General features: G+C 41.3%; 1 protein-coding gene across 5 annotated transcripts in view; it reads left to right on the forward strand.

The window, feature by feature from the left end:
• The window catches only part of LOC116261510 (alpha-L-arabinofuranosidase 1-like), a 111,324-nt gene that overhangs the window by 19,596 nt on the left and 67,797 nt on the right, over positions 1 to 23,931 (forward strand). For all 5 annotated transcript variants that reach the window (XM_050079398.1, XM_050079397.1, XM_050079400.1 and 2 more), the window contains 3 exons: positions 62 to 180; positions 273 to 344; positions 427 to 533. In XM_050079398.1, the coding sequence (XP_049935355.1) occupies positions 62 to 180; positions 273 to 344; positions 427 to 533 (298 nt within the window). The remainder of the gene's footprint in view (positions 1 to 61; positions 181 to 272; positions 345 to 426; positions 534 to 23,931) is intronic.

Consider the following 23,931-nt stretch of genomic DNA (forward strand, 5'->3'; position numbering starts at 1 on the left):
GGAAGTGGATCAGCAATATGTGCAGAATACTAGAATAGTTACAGGTCTATGTCTTGTCCAGGAAACTACTTGAAGTTTTATTATGCTATTAAAGATGCATATCCTGACATGAAGATAATTTCAAATTGTGATGGATCTGCTGGTAAATTGGATCATCCTGCTGATCTTTATGATTTTCATGTAAGATCCTTTACTAACTGACCATATTGTGTTCTTCTACAGCTGGTATCAATTATTTTTTAGATTATTTTTGCTATTTCTGTTTTTAACAGATTTATGCATCTGCATCCACCATCTTCTCAATGGCCCATAAGTTCGATGATACATCTAGAGATGGTCCAAAGGTATAACAACACTCTTTTGTGCATATGATTCTGTGCGTACCAGATAATAAGTGGCGCTTCATTTATATCTAAATGAATGTAGGTTTTTGTAAGTGAATATGCTGTTCATGGACAAAAAGATGCCCGAGAAGGAACCTTTTTAGCTGCACTAGCAGAAGCAGGTTTTCTTATTGGTCTGGAAAGGAACAGGTATCACTTGGTCCCATTACGTCTTGTTATATTTCATAGATTAACACTCTTTAGGCCACGAAAGTTTTTTTGTTCAGAATTTTATCTTGATGTACATGTCTCTTTTTATTACTTTTAGCATATCTTTGTGCTCTACTATGTCACACAGGTACGGGTACGGGTAACACACACACACACACACACACACACACACACACACATATATATATATATATATATGAATAACATATTCATAAATCATGATCCAAAACACAGTATGAAAATAATTAACATACAAATATATCAGCTTTCTTGATTTTCCGTCGCATCATCAAGATTAGAAGGAGCAATAGGTTACACTTTTAAGATATATTGACATCGCTATGGTTATGGCTCACACTATTATCGAAGAGTCAAGTTATAGAGAAGGGATCGATTTTCGAAACATTGAATGGAAGATTTTAAATGAAAAGTTGTGAGGAACTATGTACAAGAAATGTTTAGAGTGAAAAAGGAAACAGGAAAAGAGAGGGGGATTGTTAATTTTCAACTCAAAAACTGGACAACTTCGGACTTATCAAAGTTGACCGAGTCTGAAAATGGACAAAAATGATCCCGGGTACGTTGACCATACCCGGTGCTGCGTTGACTGCCGCACCCAGGGCCGTACCCGTTCCCGTACTGTGCGGGTACTCCTCCTTAAGAGTACCAGTGTGACATAGGTGCTCTACCATATTTGTTAATGTTGTATCAGGGCCATTTTTTTTTTGTTAAGATGAGAAATGTTTGGATCTGGCCAAAATCCGAAAGGCACACATTAGTTTAAAGCATGTGTGAAATTGTTTTATTAATCTCATATTGTATTTTATTGGTGAAATAAGGGCAAATCTGTCCAGCTTATGTTGATTGGTATAATGAATTAGGATTGCGGGCTGGTGTGGCCGTTGCTGATGCTCACTTGACAATATTCCTTTCTCTCGTTTTTCTAAGTTGTGAGGAACTATGTACAAGAAATGTTTAGAGTGAAAAAGGAAACAGGAAAAGAGAGGGGGATTGTTAATTTTCAACTCAAAAACTGGACAACTTCGGACTTACTCAAAGTTGACCGAGTCTGAAAATGGACAAAAATGATCCCGGGTACGTTGACCATACCCGGTGCTGCGTTGACTGCACCTTTGCCGCACCCAGGGCCGTACCCGTTCCCGTACCGTGCGGGTACTCCTCCTTAAGAGTACCAGTGTGACATAGGTGCTCTACCATATTTGTTAATGTTGTGTCAGGGCCTTTTTTTTTTGTTAAGATGAGAAATGTTTGGATCTGGCCAAAATCCGAAAGGCACACATTAGTTTAAAGCATGTGTGAAATTGTTTTATTAATCTCATATTGTATTTTATTGGTGAAATAAGGGCAAATCTGTGCAGCTTATGTTGATTGGTATAATGAATTAGGATTGCGGGCTGGTGTGGCCGTTGCTGATGCTCACTTGACAATATTCCTTTCTCTCGTTTTTCTAAGTTTTTTGTATAATATAATACTGGCAATTAAATCAAAGTGTGATTTTACAAAAACTTTCGTGATATCAGAGCCAGATTTCGGAGCTTTATCAAAGGATATGCCTATAGGGACCTAACTTTCTTTCTCGGGGATCTCCTCCTTTCTTCTCCACTCTTGATTTTCTATCTATTTTCCATCTCTTTCTTCACCTAAGTCACATTAGTATTGGTATGGGTTCGGATACGGCTACGGGGAAGCGGGTACTGGTATGGCGATGTAGAAAATTTGGGTATGCTGTTAGTGGCAAAATTCCTCAAAAACACACTTCAAAATTCATATTCAATACATCACAAAGACAATGCTTAAAACTTAAACAAAAGAAAATTGTGTGTTTTGGATCAATTCTGACTGAAACCTTGATCCAGACGTACCACTGTGGTGCTGATGTGCCACACTGCCATACTGGTACTGGTACTTGGGCAGAATTGTGGTATCAATGTGACTTAGTTCTTCACCATAACCTGTCTAGTTACATTTTGAAATCCTTTGTTCATGATTCCCAACTAAGTCACATGGGAATGGGTATGGTATGGAGATACGGGTACAGATATTAGAATTTAAAGTTTATGTTAGATTTCTTGTATGTATGCATATATATATTTATATGTACTTTCATATGTCATATACCCTTGGTTGCTTGATATATGGTTGTGTATATTTTTATGTATATGTGTGCATAGGTCTCTTATGTATTCTTCTTTTCCTTTTTATGTATTTTTCTGTTTCTTTTTATTTTTATCTTTTTTTATTTGTAAAAGGGAGAAGAACTAGCTGTTGGACCAGCTTCCAATGGCTAGAAATCTAGCCGTTGGAGCTGGCTCAACAGCCATCTCCCTATTCCTCTATTCCTTCTCTTGTACCATAAACAAGGGACTATTGTCCCTTGTTTTGATAAGGCTTTAAGGCCTGTTTTTATATGGTATCTCAAAGTTCAGCAATACAACTTTATGCACCTCTAGTTTGAGGTTTCTCTTATGTGTGTTCCTGGTGAGGCTGGTTCCTCAAGCTGGTGATATTGGAGGATCTCTGTCTGCTGGTCCAGTTCTGGCTTACACGGTATCAGTGCCACTGTTTTGGCTTTAAAGTTGCTGTTTTTTGAAGGCCTTGAAGGATCTGTTCTTGCTGCCGATGAAGGAGTTCACCAACTGTTTGGTGAAATTACTGAGAAGACAAGTTACTGTTTTTGCTGCTGTTTTCCCTTTGCATAAAGAAGAACCTGCCTTCTTGCCAAATGTATTGCTGGGTGCTGATACAAGCCCCTATATGGTGGCTTTCTCACCAAATGTTTGATAACATCTTTATGAAGGATTCGGTCATACTCTTATCGTGACCATTATAGGGACTGTTGTGGCATCTGTTAAAATTTAAGGATTAGCTCTCATGTAAGTATGCATATATGTTTTTATATGTACTATCATATATCTTAGACTCCCAGTAGTTTGATGTATGATTTGTATATATAAATATATGTATGTATGCATAGGCTTTTTTTGTATTTATTTTCTTTTTATTTATTGTGTATTTTTCTGTATATTTTTTTATTTCTTTTTGTTAGCAAAGGGAACTAGCGGTTGGTGTTAAGTCAAGGTTTGGTTTTGGGTGGAGTCATACCCGACCCATTTAGCATATTGGCGGTGGCAAACTTGTAATATGTTCTATTCTTTTGTGTATTTTATTTGTAACTTAAGTGTGATTAGCTTTTTGTAATGAATAGGGCGGGTGCTAACCCTAAGGCCCTTGTTTTCTTCTCTCTCTTCTCATGCAGACTTCTTCTCTCCTCTTCTTCTCGTGTCTTCTTTAAGATCCCATCTAGTGGTGATTTAACAAAATCTTACAATTGGCTGCTCCCAACGGCTAGAAGTCTAGCCGTTGGAGCTGCCCAACAGCTAGCTCCTTTTTCTCCTTTTTCCTTCATTTCTTCTATAAATAAGGGACTTGGGTCCCTTGTTTAGCATGAACTTTAAGGGCTGAATTTGTGTATTATTTAGACTGAATATAAGTTTTTCACCTCTAGTTTGAGGTTTCTAATTGTGTGATTTTTTGGAGTGGCCGGTATCTTCAAGTGTGTGACTGTAGAAGTGTTTCTGTCATTAAGTTTATGCCTGATTTACATGGTCTCAGAGCAGTGGTTTGACTCTTCGTTTGCTGAATTTCAAAGTCTTGAAAAATCAGTCCTTGCTGCCTGTTTGTAAGCATTGGCTGTTGTTTTACACAAGAGGAGCTGTCTTCTTGTTGATCTTGGTAGTTGTTTTTCATGGATATCTAGCTAACTTTTGTGGCTGTTTTTGGTGCTGTCACAAGCTTCTATCTTGATAAATTTTGTGGCTGATTTCGTGAACTGTTTTAGTGCTGCCTCAAGCTCTCTTGTTGCTGTTTTTGTCACTGTTTTCATCTTAGTGCTACCTCAACAACTCAACTACATTATACAATACACATCATGGATGAGAGGACCACTTTCATTCCTCTCCCTAAGCTTACTTCATGTAATTATGTTCAATGGGAAAAAACTATGGAATAATGATGGAAAGGATTGTGGGGACTTGTTGATGGATCTAAAAGTGAGCCACATTTAGTCTTAACCAAAACCATAGATGGAAAAACAATAAAAAAAAAGACAAAGTTGTGAATGAATATGAGAAAAAATGGAAAGAATGGAAGATAAGACACCACAAAATCATTACATGGATTCTTGCTTGTGTTGATATTGCTACTATGAGTCAAATAGCCAAACATATCTTTGCTCATGAAGTTTGCGAATTCTGATCTGATTCATTAGACCCTTCTAATATACTACTGTCAGCCATAGTAGAAAACCAATGTGATAAAGCACAAAGACTACAGCCAAGGAACGTGCAGTAGGTTGAACACAAACCAGACAGCAAGTATCAAATTTTCAGATGACAGCAAGAACAGATTTTCAGACGATAGCAGGTAGCAAATATTCAGCAATCTATTTTCAGATAAAGGTAGCAGGCATCAATTCAAGCACACACAAATCTGACAGTAAATCTCACCACAGCCAATCAGCTCCACGCAACTTCGACTATTCATTAACTTCACACGATTTCAGCCTGTGGCATCAAACACACACAGATCTGCCAAGACAACGTACCTTTGCCTGTTATGATCCACCAAGCACCAAGCAGATCTGATTATCCTAACCGATCAGACGATCACTGGTCTGATCTTTTTTTTTTCCACGGCAACAGACAGTTCAGATCTGAAACATCTCATCTTCTTCCACGACAGCCACTAGGTCAAATTTGAAACGTTCTGGTCTGATCCACTACTGGTCTGATCTTCTTCAACGCAGGCAATAGGTCAGATCTGAACCATTCTGATCTGATTCACCATGCAGCCACATCATCTGGCCAAACACCATCATTATTTGGATCTGAATGACGGCTTCAGATCTGTTTTATCATCATTTTTTTTTAACGACTCCAACGACAACACAAGGAAGCTAATCACGTTTCTACATGTTAAACATGATTAGCCCCTTTCCACCAACAAATTAACTTGCTTGCTTTGTAATCAGCAGGAACCCTAGTTGGGAGGAAGAGAAGAGAGGTGAGAGGAGGAAGGAACCCTAGACGTGAAACCCTAGATTGTACAGCCCTAGGTTCACGGCTCTGATACCATGTTTTTTATTGGAAGAAGAAGGGGCGAGAGAGATAGAGGGAGAAAGTGAGAGGACGAGAGAGAGAGAGAGGAAACTTTTTCTTATTGCTGCACGTAACCCTAATCTCATATTAATATGAGACTAGGGTGTGTTACAAATTTTACAAAATTAGTCCACTAAACATAAGACAATAATTAAGTGGACCTATTTCGACTTTCTAATATTTCAGAAAGCCTCCACCTGACTATTATAAGTATTTAACATGTTCAATGGGAAAAAACTATGGAATAATGAAGTAAAGGATTGTGGGGACTTGTTGATGGATCTAAAAGTGAGCCACAGTTAGTCTTAACCAAAACCATAGATGGAAAAGCAATAAAAACAAGACAAAGTTGTGAATGAATATGAGAAAAAATGAAAAGAATGGAAGATAAGACACCACAAAATCATTACATAGATTCTTGCTTGTGTTGATATTGCTATTATGAGTCAAATAACCAAACATATCTTTGCTCATGAAGTTTGGGAATTTTTCAAGAAAACCTATACTATAAAGGATGTAGCTTATATGTGCAACCTTCAAATGAAGACAGGTTGCAAGTCTTTGGCAAGGAGATAAATAGATTAAGGAGTATGTTTAAGAGATGGAGCAATTATGAGATGAACTTGCGTTATTTGAACGCGAATGGTTTGATCCAAGAGACAATGTGCTAAGAGATAAGCAAATTCAAAGTGAAAAATTTTATAAATTTGTTCTTGGTTTTAGACCAGAATATGACGGGGTCAAAACCCCATTACTTCATAGACATAAAGTGTCATCTATGAATGAGACGATAGCGGAACTTCAAATGGAAGAGAATAGACTTAACTTTTCTATAGATAAGAATGAAAGTGTTCTTGCTACCTTAAGACCCAATGCTCATATGTAAACCTATAATTCTCCTCATTTCAATCAAAATTATGAGGATAACAATGAAAAGATCGTATGTTTTCATCGTCGAGAAGAAGGACATATTAAACCTAGGTGTCTTAAATTGTAGAAATTTGACAAGACAAATGTGGATGGGGTGATGCATGAAGGAAGTAAAGACAACAATCACTTCGACCTAGACAAGCTTGTAAGTGCTCTCCAACTGAAGCTCATTGAATTTCTTCAACCGCTTTTTAAAGGAAGGACTTCTCTAATTTCCTAAGCAACTGTAGCATGTACATCATCAAGTACTATTGAATACTAGATTTCAGAGCCTAATTTCATATGACCCCTTGTAGTTCACTACTTATCGAATGTACTAAGGAAATTGTTTCTCTTCTCATAGGAAAAAAGACAATAGGATGTAGATGGGTATTATAAAGTTAAGACAAAAAGTGATGGATTACTTGGAAGGTATAAAGTTAGATTAGTTGCTAAAAGGTATGTACAAGAATATGGCATAGATTATGAGGAGAACTGTAACGTTTCTTGTTGGGCAGGTCGGGTCGAATCGGGTCCAGATCCAGACCCGAGCTCCACTCGTGGAAGGGAGCCCGTCGCGCGAGGGAGTTTTCCTCCCTCGACTTCTTCAGCGTCTTCTTCTTCTCCTTCTTCGACTGTTCCTCTGCTACGACCGCAGCAAGGAAGAAGTGGGCGGACAGGTGGTTGTGGCGGTGGCTGGGACCGGCGGTGGAAGCTCGTGAGTAATCTCTCTCGCCCTCTCTGTCTGCCTCTCCCCTCCTTGTCCCTCCTGCGCATCCTCTCGTCTCTGCAGCGTTCTCTCTCTCCCTCCACGCATGCTCTCCCTCTTCCTCCCACGCATCTTTGCATGCTCCTCCTCTGCCTGCACTCTTCCTTCTCTGTCAGCACCCTCACTCTCTGTCACACCCCGACCTTTTGACACACAACCATTTTTTTTTCTAAACATCAAACATCGAGGTGTGACTACACAACAGTTCAAAAGAAATGAGCCAAGCAATTCAAAACAATGGGGCGAACTTTCATTTATAGAACAACGTCATTTCATACAAAATCACATCCCTATACATGACAAAAATGCCGCAAAATACCAACATTGATGCCTAACAAAATAAGACATCAATACAAACGAAGCAAGATGCGCCGGCACAATACAAACAAAACTCAAAACCTCCCCAGTAGGACGTGAGTGAAGCCATCTGCTCAACCTGCTGCCCGGGGTCTGCCAAAACCTGAAAAAGAAAACAACTGAAGGCTCAGCCTTCGCAGTATGGCAACAAGCCAGGAAAATGCCAAACCTTCTCAAGTAAGGCTCAAATAAGAGAACAAATATCAACCCATCTATCATCATGTCGTGTCAGAGTACGACACGTAAAGGCCACTTGATGGCCACACTAACACAATGTCAATCACATGCGAAGCATGCTTAAACATAACACTTGCATTCAGATCATTCACATACACATCAGTCACATGCATTCCATCATATACATCACATTTTCATGAACTTCAGTGTATTAACAGTTCCTGTGGGTGCAAACACAGGCACGTGCACACCGCGGGCGGCCTACAGCCGAGAGACAACCCTCGTGGTGGCCCAGAACAGTATGGATCCATCCATCCGCTGCAGCGGTAGAGCACTCATCCATGGATGTGTGAGTTCCAAGGAGAGACACTCAGCCTTCCCTAGGACACCTAGGTTGGGAAGGCGGGAGCCTACGCTCCAAGCACATCACACAACAGAACCCTGGGACCTTGCACCGCCTGCGCTCCGAACAGGCGAGACCAGTGGCCAAAAGCGGGACAACTCCTAAACACATAGCCACATCCCACTGGCCTCTCATCTCTTATTCATTCATTCTTATCACTATAGTTACACATTCACAAGATGACTGGCTAGCACATGAGGTTAGTACACTTTACGAGTGCACCCATACCTCCAATTACCTCCACATGAGGTCTATACATACAGTAACAGTCATTGCTAGCCGTCATACCATACGGGTACAACTACCCTCCAAATCATCCATTTGCATCATTGCCCATGGCAACGTATATGCAACAACATACACATTCATAACGATCATCTCATCAATCACATCAATCACATCTTTTGAAGACTTAGTCAAACCACAGAGAGTAGTCTCGATCTGCGGTTGGCTCGTAGCTGTCCTATGCAGTTATCATTCTATGATGCTTTCTAATGCACAATTGGGGTCGAGGAGACACTCGACTCAATACCCTGCCTCATCTGTCCTAAACAGTTATCAATTCTAGCATGCACATGCAAATGCGTCATTTTCAAAACAAACTACTAATAGCCTTTCAAAACAGTTCATGTTATATATCAAAGCATACATATACTCATTCACGAAACAATCAATCAATTCACATCTCAATCCTAGGATCCTCTGAACCTAGGAGCACACCGTCACACATTTGCCCAGGCATGGATTTGCCTGGAATGTCACCATACCTGTGGCGCACTCACCAAATTCTTCAAAACTCCTTGAGCTTTGAACTCAAGGTCGACGGGACGTGCCCGGTGTACCTGCAAACATAAACCAAAGGTAAGATTCCTACTAGATACCTAAACAATTCAAACAAATACAAACAGAATCATTGAGGCAAGTGTCATCGCCTCAAGAGGGGGTGTCGACAGGTAGTGTCGACCAACAAGCTCTCCATTAGGCCTCCTCCTTACATTTAGACGTTGGCACAAAATATCAAAATCCACAGCCATCAATCAATCCATCACTAACACCTTCCTCAATAACGTTCTTTAATTAAGACATCAACCCCAAAGTCACATCCAAATACATATATTTCCCCAATTAACTTCATGACACCCGTTCACCAAAGCATGCGCTACGTGCATCCTAAGACTGTTCTAAATCGTCCCCACAACCTCACAATTTCTACCATGCTTCCCTAATGCTTCGAAAATTAATCCATCATGCTTAAATGATCATCAAATATATGAATCTTCGCTTTCCAACATAATCTTAAGCTTTCCCCCAAAAACAAAATCACTAACATGTGTTCCAAATAATCAATTCTAAGCTCTAGCATGCTCAAACAATAATTATACATGCTTTTAAAGATAACATTCAATAATTTGAGCTTGATTAGGTCTAGCTCACCCCAAATCAAAAGTCCAAACTGCTGCAACGCCTTCGACAGCCACCTCAAGCGTCCAATCGATCCCCAACCAACAAAAATCGTGCCCAGCCTCCACCACCAACACCCCTAGTCGCTGCTATGAGGAAAATGAACACTTCCCCCAAGCTGAAAATCAATCAACAGCGATAAAATTAGTGAAAACGAGTGCTTAGTTGGGGAAAAAGGGAAAATCGGATAGAAAATAGGGAGAGAGAGCTCACGAAGGGATCGTGTGGGCTGGGAGAGGCGCTGACAGAAAAGGGGAGACAGAGAGAGGAGGGGTTCAGACCAAAAAGGGGAAAACGGCGGTGGGGGTGAGAGAAGAGAGAGAGCAGGTGGGGGAGTGAGAGTGAGTGAAGAGAGGGATCGTGTGAAGAAGAGGGCACGAGAGAAAAGAGGGAGACGGCCAGAGAGAGTCATTCGGTTGAGAGGGAAGACGACAGACAGTGGGAGAGGGAGGAGGGAAAAGAAAACGGGAAGAAGAAGAGGAGAGAAGAGAGGAAGAGGCAGGGGACGACAAGGTTTACCTCAAGCGCCGCCGTCGCCGTCGCCGCCGTCGTCACTGTCGCCGCCTTCTTCTTCCCTGAGTTCCGGTCGTGGGTAAGGAAGAGACGATACAAGGAAAACGGGGGAGAAGAGAAAGCGAGGGAGGGGAGACGGTGTCGGGCTCCTCACGCGTGGGGCTAGGGTCCGGGTCTGGACCCTGACCCGACCCGCTCTGCCCAAAACGCCGAGCGTTACACTCTCTCGCACCTGCTCTCTCTCTCTCTTCCCTCATGCACTCTCACCCTCACTGCCGTTTTCCCCTTTTTGTCTGAACCCGCTCTCTTTCTCTCCTCTCTGCCAACGCCCTTTTTCCTCATTCGTTTTCAGCTTCCCACACCACCACCGAGGGCCTCTTCTAATGACAGACCCCTTTTTGAACTCCCTTTGGTCGATTTTTGGCTCATTTATGGCTTTTTGGTCAATGTGCAGCTTGGGAACGCATCTTTCCCCTCATAGCAGTGAGGTAAATGCATTGGTGGTGGTGGCATTGAGGGATTCTAGCCGTTTGGGGGCCTTTTGAACTCGTGGGGTGGCTGCCGAGAGGATTGCAGCAGTCTAGGCTCTAATTTTGGGGTGAGCGAGGCTTAACCAAGCCTAAATCAACTATTATTTTCTATTGGAGCATGTATAATTATTGTTTGAGCATGCTAGAATTTAGAATTTGATGATTAGGGATGCATGTTAGCCACTTTGCTTTTTGGGGAAAGTTTAGGATTATGTTGGAGAAGCGATGATTCATGTATATATTGATCTTTTAAGCTTGAGGTGTTGATTTTCGAAGCAATAGGGAAGCATGGTAGAGATTATGATGTTGTGGAGAAGATTTAAAACCGTCTTAGTGAGCACGTGGCACATGCTTTTGTGAACGGGTGTATCTTGGAGTTATTTGGGGAAAGTATACGTAAGTTGGATATGACTATGGGGTTGACGCCTCAACTAAAGAAAGCAAATGAGAATTGGGTTGTGATGGATTGATTGAAACAGTGAATTTTGACGTTTGGTGGCAACGTCAAGTAGTTAGGAGGAGGCCTATTGAAGGGCTTGTAGGTCGACACTACCCGTCGACACCTTCTTGAGGCGATGACATGTGCCTCAATGATTTTGTTTTATATTTGTATGGATTGGGAAGCTAACTAGTAGAAACTTATCTTTGTTTATGTCTGCAGGTACACTGGGCACGTCCTGTCGACCTTGATCGACCAGATTTGAAGCTCGAGGCATTTTGAAGAGTTTGGTAGGCGCGCGACAGGTATGGCAGCATTCCAGGCAAATCCCTGCCTGGGGCAAATGTGTGAATGTGTGTTCCTAGAATCGTGGGATCCTAGGATTGTGATGCGATTGATTAATTGTTCTGTGAGTGAATATGTATATGCATGCAAATGATTTGATATATGATATGGTTTGTCTTGAAAAACTATTAGAAGCTTGTTTTGAAAATGTTACGCATTTGCATGTGCATGCTATAATTGATAATTGTTTAGGACAGATGAGGTGGGGTATTGAGTTGAGTGTCTCCTCGACCCCAATTGTGCATTAGAAAACATCCTAGAATGATAACTGCATAGGACAGCTACGAGCCCACCACAGATCGAGACTACTTTCTGTGGTTTGGCTAAGTTTTCCAAAGATGTGATTAATGTGATAAAGGATGTGAATGTTTTGTTTTGTTGCGTACACATTACCGCAGACAATGATGCAAATGAATGAAATAGAGGGTAGTTGTACCCATATTGTTATGACGGCTAGCCAAGACTGTTATTGGTATGTGTAGCTCTCGTGTGGAGGCAATTGGAGGTGTGGGTGCACTCGTGAAGGGAACCAACCTCATGAACTAGCCAATTGTTTTGTGATTGTGTAATTATAATTATAAGAATGAAAGAATAACAGATGAGAGGCCAGTGGGATGTGGCTATGTGTTTGGGAGTTGTCCCGCCTTCGCCGTTGAGCGCAGGCGGTGCAAGGCCCCAGGGTACTATTGTGTGATGTACTTGGAGCGTTGGGCTCCCGCCTTCCCAACCTGGGTGTTCTGGGGAAGGCTGAATATCTCACCTTGGAATTCACATATCCATGGATGAGTGCTCTACCGCTGCAGTGGGTGAATGGATCCATACTGTTCTGTGCCACCACGGGGGTTGTCTCTCGGTTGTAGGCCACCCGCGATGTGCACGTGCCTGTGTTTGCACCCACAGGAATTGTCAATTCACTGAAATTAATGGAAATGAAAAGTATGTGAACGAATGTATGTGATTGATGTGCATGTGAATGATATGAATGAAATGAAATGTTTAAGCATGCCTTGCATGTGATTGAAATTGTGTTACTGCGGCCCTTGAGTGACCTTTACATGTCGTGGTCTATGTTAGGGGTCTTCTTGGCAAATGATGTGGCTATGCCCTGACACGACATGATGATAGATTGTTTTTATGATTCTTCTCATATTTGAGCCCTACCTAAGAGGGTTTGAAATTTTCCTGGCTTGTTGCCATACTACGAAGGCTAAGCCTTCTGTTGTTTCATTTTTCAGATTTTGGTGGACCAGGGGCAGCAGGTTGAGCAGATGGCTTCACTCACGTCCTACTAGGAAGGTTTTGGGTCTTTTGTAGTGCCGGCGCGTCTTATTTTGATTGTATTGATGTCTTGTTTTTGTTAGACATCAATTATATGGTTTGGGGCATTTTTGTCATACACATAGATGTGATTTTGTATGAATCAAAATTGTTATATGAATGAAAGTTCGCCCCATTGTTTTGAATGACATAGCTCCCTCTTTTGAATTGTTGTGTAGTCACACTTCAATGCTTTATGTTAGAAAAAAAAGTGTTTGAGGGTCAAAAAGGTTGGGGTGTGATAAGAACTTTGCTCTAAGTTGCTAGAATGACATCAGTTAGGACACTTATGGCCGTTGCAGCCATCAAGTAATAGTCCATATATCAAATGGATGTCAAGAATGTTTTCTTGAATGATTACTTAAATGAAGTGGTGTACATGGACTCATCGCCTGGGCTTAATATACCCGAAGGTTAAGTTCTTCATTTTAGAAAGGCATTATATGGCTTGAAACTAGCTCCAAAAGTTTGGTTTGACAGGTTTAGTAATGTTATGTTTAAACAAGGTTTTAAATCATGTCATTTCGATACTTCTATGTTTGTTAAATGGATGACATGATTATTATAGGTAGTAATGTCAAAGGGATTCTGCAGGTAAAACATTTCCTAAAGAATGAATTTGAAATCACTGATTTGGGTAATTTACTCTCCCAAATGAAGTTTGTCAGTAATGTCATAATGTCATAAGCATTCTGTAATTACAGGTGACATGGTGGTTGTCAGTAAAGATGAAGATTGATGATGGAGAAATTCTAGAGACTCCCACACCTTTTCATCACCCCACAAGTATGCACCTACATGATTATAAAGCATTAGGGTACCAACAACAGTTAGAAGCTGCCTATGTTTCCGTTCGGCAACTCCATTCTGTTGTGAGGTATGAGGGCATGTAAATTGAGGAGAGATATCATTTTCAGCATAAAAGGTCATGAAGATGGATGAGTTGAACTCGAGAACATTATCAATGCGAATACACTTAACCACATAACCAAACTGAGTTTTTATTTCAATAATCAGGTTTTTGATAATACAAACTACTTCAGACCTTTCTTTCAAAAGGAATACCCAACTAACTCGAGAGAAATCATCAACAATTACTAGAAGATACCATGTAATAGGGAACCGGGTCCGAATATGGACCTGGTACCCATGGGCACAAGAACCGAGGATGGGATCAGTTCCCTAGGCGGGTCTCTCTTCCTCCCTCTTTTATTCTAATCACTTATTGTAATTGTTGATTAAGTGAATGAAGATTTCTCTCTCCTAGGGTTGCGGTTTTGCCCCTAGGTTAGAGCTTCCCCGTGGTTTTTCACCTCGTTCCGAGGTTTTCCACGTAAATCCTGTGTTTGTTTTCCTTTCTCCTTTCGCTGCGTGTTTCTACAAGGTATCAGAGCCAGGTTCGTGCTGTTTGGCTTCTTCGTTCGTGTGTAATTTAGGGTTTTTTTTTTTGGAACCCTAAGTCTGACCTTGCTGGAGTTCTATCTCTGACGTCGCCCTAAGTCCCACCGCCGATGCAGCCCGCCGTCCCACCGCTGCCCGCCGTTGCTTGGCGTGCGCCGCCGCCGTCCGCCGGTCTGACATCGCTCGACATCGCCTGGGTGCGCCGACGCTGCTGGCGGCGTCCTGGCCTGTTCCCCGCCCTGTGCCTGCTTGCCGGAGATCCCGCTGCTCTGCCGCTGCCCATCCTCCATTGTAGGCAAAGTGCCACAGCGCCCTGTGATAGAAATCTAGCACCAATATCTGTAACCAGAAAACAACACTCACACAGGAAGATAGAGAGAGAGAGAGATAGAGAGAGAGAGAGAGAGAGAGAGAGAGAGAGAGAGAGAGAGAATGAAAACAAGAAGAAACTGAGGAGAAGAAGCCGTAGCCAAAATGGTTTGCACGGCCTCTATTTATAATCCCATTTCCAGAATTCTAAGAGTCTCCAATCGTAGAATCCTAGGAGATTTCACAAGCTCCAAGGACATTAATTACATCATAGAAACCTAAGAAACTTCACATATTACAAAGATATTAACTACAACATAGAATCCTAGGAGACTTCCCATATAACAAGGATATTAACTACAACATAGAATCCTAGGAGACTCTTCACATGTTACAAGGACATTAAATATCTTAACACATTCTACAAGGAGGTGGAATCCTAAGAGACTCCTCTTCAACGTGCTGGTGAAGGATTTATATTTTAACACCCTCCCTCAAGTTGTGCATGGTTTTGCACCATGTACAACTTGCCTTTTAGAAATCAAAATCGTTCCTTTGTTAATCCTTTTGTAAATAAGTCTGCAACTTGTTCATCTGTACGAACATAAATAGGCTGAATCTCCTTGTCTTCCACCTTTTGTCTAACAAAGTGTTGATCAATCTCAATGTGCTTTGTTCGACCATGTTGTACGGGATTAAAGGCAATGTTAATAGCGCTTTGATTATCGCACATTAACATTGATGTTTTAATCTTTTCTCCAATGTCTTCTAGCAAATGTCTAACCCATGTAACTTCAGCAGTACCTGCAGTCATGCATCTGTATTCAGCTTCAGTGCTGGATCTTGCTACTGCCTTTTGCTTTCGACAACTCCAAGACACAAGATTACGTCCAATGAAAATACAAAAACCAGAAATGGACTTTCTTTGATCAGGATCTCCAGCCCAATCTGCATCTGTGAATGTCATAAGTTGATGTCCAGTAGTTATATTTTCACTCTTACCATAAACTAAGCCATCTCCTGCTGTCCCTTTAAGATATCTTAATATTCTTTTGACAGCATCCATGTGAGTATCTCTAGGTGCATGCATAAATTGAGATACTTGATTCACAGCATATATAATATCTGGTCTAGTAAATGTAAGATATTGAAGTGCCCCAACAATACTTCGATATTGCGTAGGATCTTCATATAACTCCCCATCTTGAGCACTTAGTCTTTGATTTAGAACACTAGGAGTTCCAACAGGCTTACAATCAGACATACCTGACTTTTTCAGCAGATCCAACGTGTATTTCTGTTGTGTCAATGTGAGGCGATTATTGTGCCTATCAATCTCCACTCCAAGAAAGAATCGTAAATCACCAAGCTCTTTCATTTTGAAGTTTTGCATCATCAAAACTTTAGCTTCTTCTATGTGTTTTTCCGAATTGCCTGTGATAACAATATCATCAACATATATAAGAAGTAAAGTAAATATGTTTTCCTTTCGATAAATGAAAAGGGAGTGATCTAGAGGACATCTTCGAAAACCACATTCTTGAATCTTGCAAGAGAAACTGTCAAACCACGAACGTGAGGCCTGTTTAAGTCCATAAATAGATTTTCTTAGTTTGCAAACCCATGCATGAGAGTCTCCTTTCGTGTATCCTGGAGGTTGTTCCATATATACTTCCTCCCTTAAATCACCATGAAGAAAAGCATTCTTCACGTCCATTTGATGTAGTCTCCATCCATATTCAACTGCCAATGATATAATCACACGAATTGTTCCCATTTTTATCACAGGGCTGAATGTCTCATCATAATCTTCTCCATATTGTTGTGTAAACCCTTTTGCTACTAACCTTGCTTTGTGTTTTTCTATGCTGCCGTCAGGTTTGTATTTAATTTTGTATACCCATTTGGAGCCCACTACGTTCTTTTCGTGTGGCCTCGGAACGATCTCCCATGTTCCACATTCATGCAAGGCATCCATTTCTTCTTTCATAGCCTTTCTCCAATGATGTGATTTTGATGCTTGATCAAATGAAGTAGGTTCTTCCTCCTTGCCAACTTTTGCCATGAATAACTGAAAATCAAGTGATAAAGAATCATAGCTAACCCACCTGTGAATGGGATGACGAATGCGTTGGGATCTTCTAAGGTGGGGCATGTTGTCTTCTTCACTGTGAGCATCTTTGTCCCTTAGTCGTCGACTGTAGATAAGACCCGAATACCGATGTGCATCGTTGCTCTGTTCTTCATTATTGTTTTCGTGATGACTTGATGACTGTGTTGGATCTTCTTGATTTTCACTTTGAGCCTTATCCGACGGTTGTATTGCTCTCTCTGAGTCTTCACTTTAAGGCACATCATTTTCTATAACAGGATCTGCATTGAATAACTGTGTACTGGTCCAGGGATCATAAGATTCAATGGTCATAGGCATTTCATTTGTATTATCAAAACTATGTTCATCAAAAATGACATTTCTTGAAGTTTTGATACGTTTAGTTGTTGGATCATAGCATCGAAAACCTTTATATTCATCAGCATATCCAACGAATCTACATTGAATAGCTTTGTCTTGAAACTTGTTCCTCAAGGCAGCATCAACGTGAACATAGCATATACAACCAAAAACCTTCAAGTTCTTGTAATCAGGTTGTTTGCCTAAGAGTGTAAAATATGGCGATTTAGACATCAAGAGTGTCATAGGCAAACAATTTATTATGTATACAGCAGTATGGAAGGCTTCAGTCCACAAGGAAATGGGCACATTAGTATCATGCATCATGCTCATGGCGCTTTCAACTATATGTCGATGTTTCCGCTCAACTACACCATTTTGTTGTGGTGTGTAAGGGCAGGAAATTTGTCTAGTTATCCCTTTTTCACGTAGAAATTCAATAAAATCAAGCGAGGAATATTCTCCCCCTCCATCACATTGAAAATGCACCACATTGGATGAAAATTTAGTTTGAATCATGGCATAGAAGTTTCGAAATATGTGAGGTACTTCTGATTTGTGTTTCATGAAGTAAATCCAGGTGAAACGTGAGTAAGAGTCAATGAATAAGACATAATATCTTGACCCAGACATGGAATCAATAGGGGCTGGCCCCCATACATCAGAAAAAATAGTTTCAAAAGGTTTGGAAGCCCTTTGATTTATATTATGGAAAGGTAAAACATGACTCTTACAAAGTCCACAACTTGAACATTTTTTGACACTTGAAGTAAGAGGTAAACTTGATCTTGGAATGAGACTATCTGTGACAAGTTTTTCAATGAAATGTCGACCACAGTGTCCTAGCCGACTATGCCACAAATCAGACTCCAAAAATTGGTTAGGGCCCCTTACTTTTGATTGAAAATGGCAAGAACTTGGCACTGATGACGCATTATGAGAAAGAGAAAATGTCTTCAATCCTATATCAAAAGTGGATGAATCCTTGGGTAGACATTCCTTGAGGACGTACATATTCCCTTGACGCTCCCCTCTAGCGAACATTTTCTTCGTTTGGAGGTCCTTGACATAGACAGAAGAAGGTGTGAATTCAACAGAAGAGCTTGTATCATCAATGAGTTTAGAAATGGATATGATGTTCTTTTTGATATTGGGAGCAAGAACAACATTAGACAGTGATAGAGACGATGATGACAATGGAATATGTGCATTTCCAATATGTGTAATAGGATGAGATTTGCCATCACCTGTTATAATGCAACTTCTACCGTAATGAGGGGATAAGTTAGTCAATTTACCTGCATTTCCTGTCACATGGGTAGCTGCACCTGAATCCAAGAACCATTCTCCCTCCTCATTTTGCTTTATAGTCATCTTTGAGAATGCGGTCATCAATAGCTGTTGCATATCTTCAGCGGTGGATTTAGAACTTTGTCCTCCTTGTTTATAATCATGTCTTACCCCTTTGTTTTTATTTTGAGGATTAAACCAACATTGTGCCTTCATGTGTCCTTTCTTGTTGCACTGAAAACAAATTGGTATTTTTCTTGAAGTATCCAAAGGAGACATACCTTGGTTATGTGGTGTTGGTAGAATGCCACGACCACCATGGTTGGAGTTCCCATGGCTGTTACCAAACTTTACATTCATAGCCAACACATTTTGGGAGTTCCCTTGATCAGTCCTTTCAATGACTCTTTTCATATTCATTTCATGTTGGAGAAGTTTACCTTGTAGTTCGTTGAAGGAAGACAGAACAGGAAGGACCTCAAGAGCTGTAATAAAAGCATGATAATCATGCCCAAGTCCATTCAAGGTTTGCTGCACCTTTTCCTTATCAGAAATGTTATTCCCTGAAGCAGCAAGTTCGTCTGCGACGGCCTTAATACGCCCCAAATAATCCATGATAGACGTTGAACCTTTGCTCAAATTCTGAAATTCTTTCTTTAAGTACATAATTCGAGCTTCTGATATTTGGGAAAAGGTATCAGCAAGGGTTTCCCATAATTCTTCTGCAGTACAATCATCAGAAACTGAAAGTAACACTTGTTGAGATAAAGTGGACAAAATATATGCAACCAGACTTTGATCACGTCTCATCCACATAGCATGTTCAGGATTGTTGTCTTCATGAACAGCAATAACTTCTCCTGCCTCATTTTTTATTTCCTATAAGACGGATATTGGTGGAGCCTTTGTTGAACCATCGAGATGTCCAAAGAGGCCTTGACTTCTTATGAAAGGTGCCTTTTCCAGATCAGATAATTCTCATGGTTGAGTTTTTCGGTAATAAGGTGAGGAAGAAAACTTGAGGACATGCCAGAATGCGAAAGGTTTTCCATGATAGCAGAAAGGAATGGTATATAGGTAGAAGATGAGAGGGAAAGAAGACACGATATAACAAGATGTGTCCTTGGGTAAGCAAGAAGAAAAAGGAACAAGAATTGCGCAAGAGAAAAGTAAATTCAGGATAGAGACAAGATGAGAAAAGAGTTCTAACCAGATCAGACCTGTTTGGGCATTTCGTTTGGTAGAGATAACGTAACCTGGTGCTCTGATACCATGATAGAAAACTAGCACCAATATCTGTAACCAGAAAACAGCACTCACACAGGAAGATAGAGATAGAGAGAGAGAGAGAGAGAGAGAGAGAGAATGAAAACAAGAAGAAACTGAGGAGAAGAAGCCGTAGCCAAAATGGTTTGCACGGCCTCTATTTATAATCCCATTTCCAGAATTCTAAGAGTCTCCAATCGTAGAATCCTAGGAGATTTCACAAGCTCCAAGGACATTAATTACATCATAGAAACCTAAGAGACTTCACATATTACAAGGATATTAACTACAACATAGAATCCTAGGAGACTTCCCATATAACAAGGATATTAACTACAACATAGAATCCTAGGAGACTCTTCACATGTTACAAGGACATTAAATATCTTAACACATTCTACAAGGAGGTGGAATCCTAAGAGACTCCTCTTCAACGTGCTGGTGAAGGATTTATATTTTAACACCCTGGTCCTCCTCCTGCGTTTTTCTGGTATTTTCTAACTGTTGAATTTTTTTTTTGTGGTCGTTATGGCTGAAGAGATGACCTCCAAGACCGATGTTACCTTTGACACGGGCAGCAATACCAGGAGTGAAAATTTGCCTGTTCAAGTCACCTCTATTCGGCTGAACAAAGACAATTATCTCTCTTGGTCTGCTGCGCTTGAAATTGGGATCACTAGTCACGGTCGTCTGCCCTATATCACTGGGGAGAAACCTGCGCCTAGTAAAACTGATCCTGGATGGGCGACTTGGGCGTTGGAAGATAGTCAAGTTAAGGTTTGGATTATTAGTTCTGTTTCTTCTTATATTCAGCCCCTTATTTTGCGAAAGTTGACCTCATATGACATGTGGACTGTGCTTGCGAGGATGTATGGCCATAAAAAGAGAGTCCTGCGTACATACCAGATTAAACGCAACATCTATTCTCTTAAACAGGGTGACTTGTCTGTGGCATCCTTCTATGCAGCCCTGAAGACTAAATGGGAGGAACTGGATTATCATGTGAATGATGACTGGAATTGTGGTTCTGATCATGAACTGTACTGGCAGAAAGAATGGATGGACCGCACTTTTATTTTTCTAGGAGGTCTGCGTGATGAGTTTGAATCCATTAGGAGTCAAATTCTCAACTGTGACGAGACCCCTGGAATTGAGGAGGTGTATGCCCGGGTGGAATCTGAGGAACAACACTGTCAAGTGATGCATATTGACTCTAGTCATGGTAGTTCTCCCTCTGCTTTTGTTAGTCCTGCTCCAGGGACTGGGCAGCGTCCTATTCGGCGTTGCAGTCACTGTAACAAGTTGGGACACTCAGTTGATTTTTGTTGGGATCTTCATCCTGAGAAGAGGCTCACCCGTGGTCGTCCTCCCTCTGGTAGGCGGGGTCCTCCTGTGCCTGATACTAGCTCTCCCAGTGTTGAAAAACCAAAGCTTTCCTCTGACCAAATCAAGGAATTACAAGCTTACATCAGCCGATTATCTACTACTAAGGAGGAAGCCTCCACGTCTGAGGAAGCTCAGTTAGCCCAAGCTCTTGTTGCCACAAGTGATCAAGGTAATCCCTTACTTGGTGATTGGGTAGTTGACAGTGGAGCTACTCATCATATGACAGGGAACCCTAAGATGTTTCAAGAGTACAAATTGTCTTCAGGGCAGCAACATGTATCTATGGCTGATGGGTCCTCGATCTCTGTGGCTGGAAAAAGGAGTTTGTCCTTATTAAATAAATATCTTCTGCAATAATACTCTTCATGTTCCCAATATTCCTGTGAATTTGTTATCTGTCAGTAGTATCACCAAAGAACTCAATTGTAATCTAATTTTCTCTGCTGATCATTGTACCCTGCAGGACTTGGTGACGGGGAAGAAGATTGGGATTGGTTCGGTTATTGATGGCCTCTACAGACTGCCCGTACAGGTTGCCTCTGCTCTCATCTCAGGCACTAGCAGACAGTTGATGGGCGTGGAGGACAGGTCTAGCATTATGAGATGGCATGAGCGCCTTGGACATCTCTCATTCCAGTTGATTAAGAAGTTGTTTCCTAGGTTGTTTACTTCTGTTTCCATGGACTCCTTCACATGTGAAGTGTGTCAGTTTGCTAAGCATGTTAGGGCTTCGTACCCCATTTCTATCAATAAAACCACTCGTCCTTTTGCTTTGGTTCACTCTGATGTTTGGGGTCCTTCGGGAGTACCCACTTGTCGTGGTTTCCATTACTTTATGACTCTGATTGATGACTACTCTCGTTGTACGTTCGTGTACTTGTTGAAAGAACGCAGTGAGGTTCCTGTCGTTGTCAAAAATTTTGTTCCTTTGTCAAAAATCAATTTCAGACCTCTGTTCAGATTTTCCATACTAATAATGCCAGGGAGTATGTCTCCCAGTCCCTGGATGACTTCCTGCGGGGCAAGGGTATTGTTCATGAGACGTCCTGTAGTTATACTCCTCCTCAAAATGGCATGGGACGAACGTAAAAATCACCATTTATTAAATGTCACCCGAGCTATTATGTTCCACAGGCACGTTCCTAAGCGCTATTGGGGCGATGCTCTCCTCACTAGTGCCCACCTCATCAACCGTATGCCCACTCGTGTGTTGAATGGCCGTACTCCTTACTCTGTGCTCAGTCCCACTCATAACCCCTGGCCTCTTACTCCTTGGGTGTTCGGGTGTGTTTGCTTTGTTCATAACCATAGTCCCACCATCAAGAAACTTGACCCTCGGTCTGTCAAAGTTGTCTTCTTGGGGTATTCCTCCACTCAGAAGGGATATAAATGTATTGATCCTACTACCTCCAAAATCTATGTCTCCTGGGATGTTACCTTTCATGAACAAGAGGCGTATTTTCCTGTGAATCCTCTTCAGGGGGAGTGTATAGGGGACAGTGTGGAAGAGTATTCTCCAAATCAGCTTATTCAGTTTACTGACTTCTTGGACTACAAACTTAGTCACAGTGTGGAAGATACAGTCAGAGATGATAAAGACAGTCATGTGGAAGGGGGCCCTGTGGATGATCAGCCCACATCCCGTGATCATTTGTATGGGCAGGTTTACACTAGAAAAGAGAAAGATGTGGTTGAGACTGTTGATCTAACCAATCTCAATCCTGTGAGTTCCCCGAATGAACCAAGTCCAATGAATGAAGAGCTTCTCATAGCCCTGCGCAAGGGGACCGGGTCATGTACTTCTCACCCTATTCAGAGATTTGTCTCATTCAAAACTCAGTAAAGAATACAAATGCTTTATTACCACTCTGTCTATGTCTGTGATTCCCAGGTGTGTGGAAGATGCTAGAGAGGATCCTAAATGGCTATAGGCTACGACAGAGGAGATGGATGCCTTGGCAAAGAACAACACTTGGGAAGTGGTCGATATTCCCAAGGGGACTCACTTAGTTGGTTCTAAGTGGGTGTTTAGTGTGAAGTATAAACCTGATGGCACTGTGGAACAGTATAAAGCTCGTCTGGTTGCAAAGGGGTTCAGCCAAAAATACGGAATTGACTATCTTGAAACCTTTGCTCCTGTTGCAAAACTGCAAAACTGAAGACTGTGAGGGTCATTTTGGCACTTGCAATGCAAAAGAAGTGGGGCATGGACCAGCTTGATGTCAAGAACGCCTTCTTGAACGGCCATCTAGAGGAAGAGGTCTATATGAGCATGCCTCCCGGATATGCTCAAAGTGGAAAATGCTGTCATCTCAAGAAGGCCCTGTACGGCCTAAAGCAGTCCCCTAGAGCATGGTTTGAAAGACTGAGGGTGGTAATGAAGACAAATGGGTACAAACAAGGAAATGGTGATCATACCCTGTTCATTAAGCAGAGAAGTGACCTAGTGAGCATTCTTCTTGTGTATGTTGATGATATGATTGTCACAGGTAATGATGAAGAAGAGAAAAGGAAGATGAAGGAGAGGTTAGCTACTGAATTTGACCTTAAAGATCTGGGAAAATTAAGGTACTTTATGGGAATAGAGATTGCACGATCAGAGACAGGGCTTGTTATGAGCCAAAGGAAGTACACTCTGGACCTCCTGAAAGAGACAGGTAAACTGGGATGCAGGCCCTTTCTAACTCTAATGGAGTCAGGTACAAAGATAAGTATCAAAACTGGTAACATCCTGGATGAGGAAGGAAAAGGACAGTATCAGAGGTTGGTTGGTAAGCTTATTTATCTTACTCTTACTCGTCCTGATATTACTTATGTTGTAAACGTATTGAGTCAGTTTATGCATGCTCCTACTGATTGTCACTGGAAGAGTGCAG

This window comes from Nymphaea colorata, chromosome 9 (genome assembly GCF_008831285.2).
Source record: "Nymphaea colorata isolate Beijing-Zhang1983 chromosome 9, ASM883128v2, whole genome shotgun sequence".
NCBI classification, from domain to species: Eukaryota; Viridiplantae; Streptophyta; class Magnoliopsida; order Nymphaeales; family Nymphaeaceae; genus Nymphaea; species Nymphaea colorata.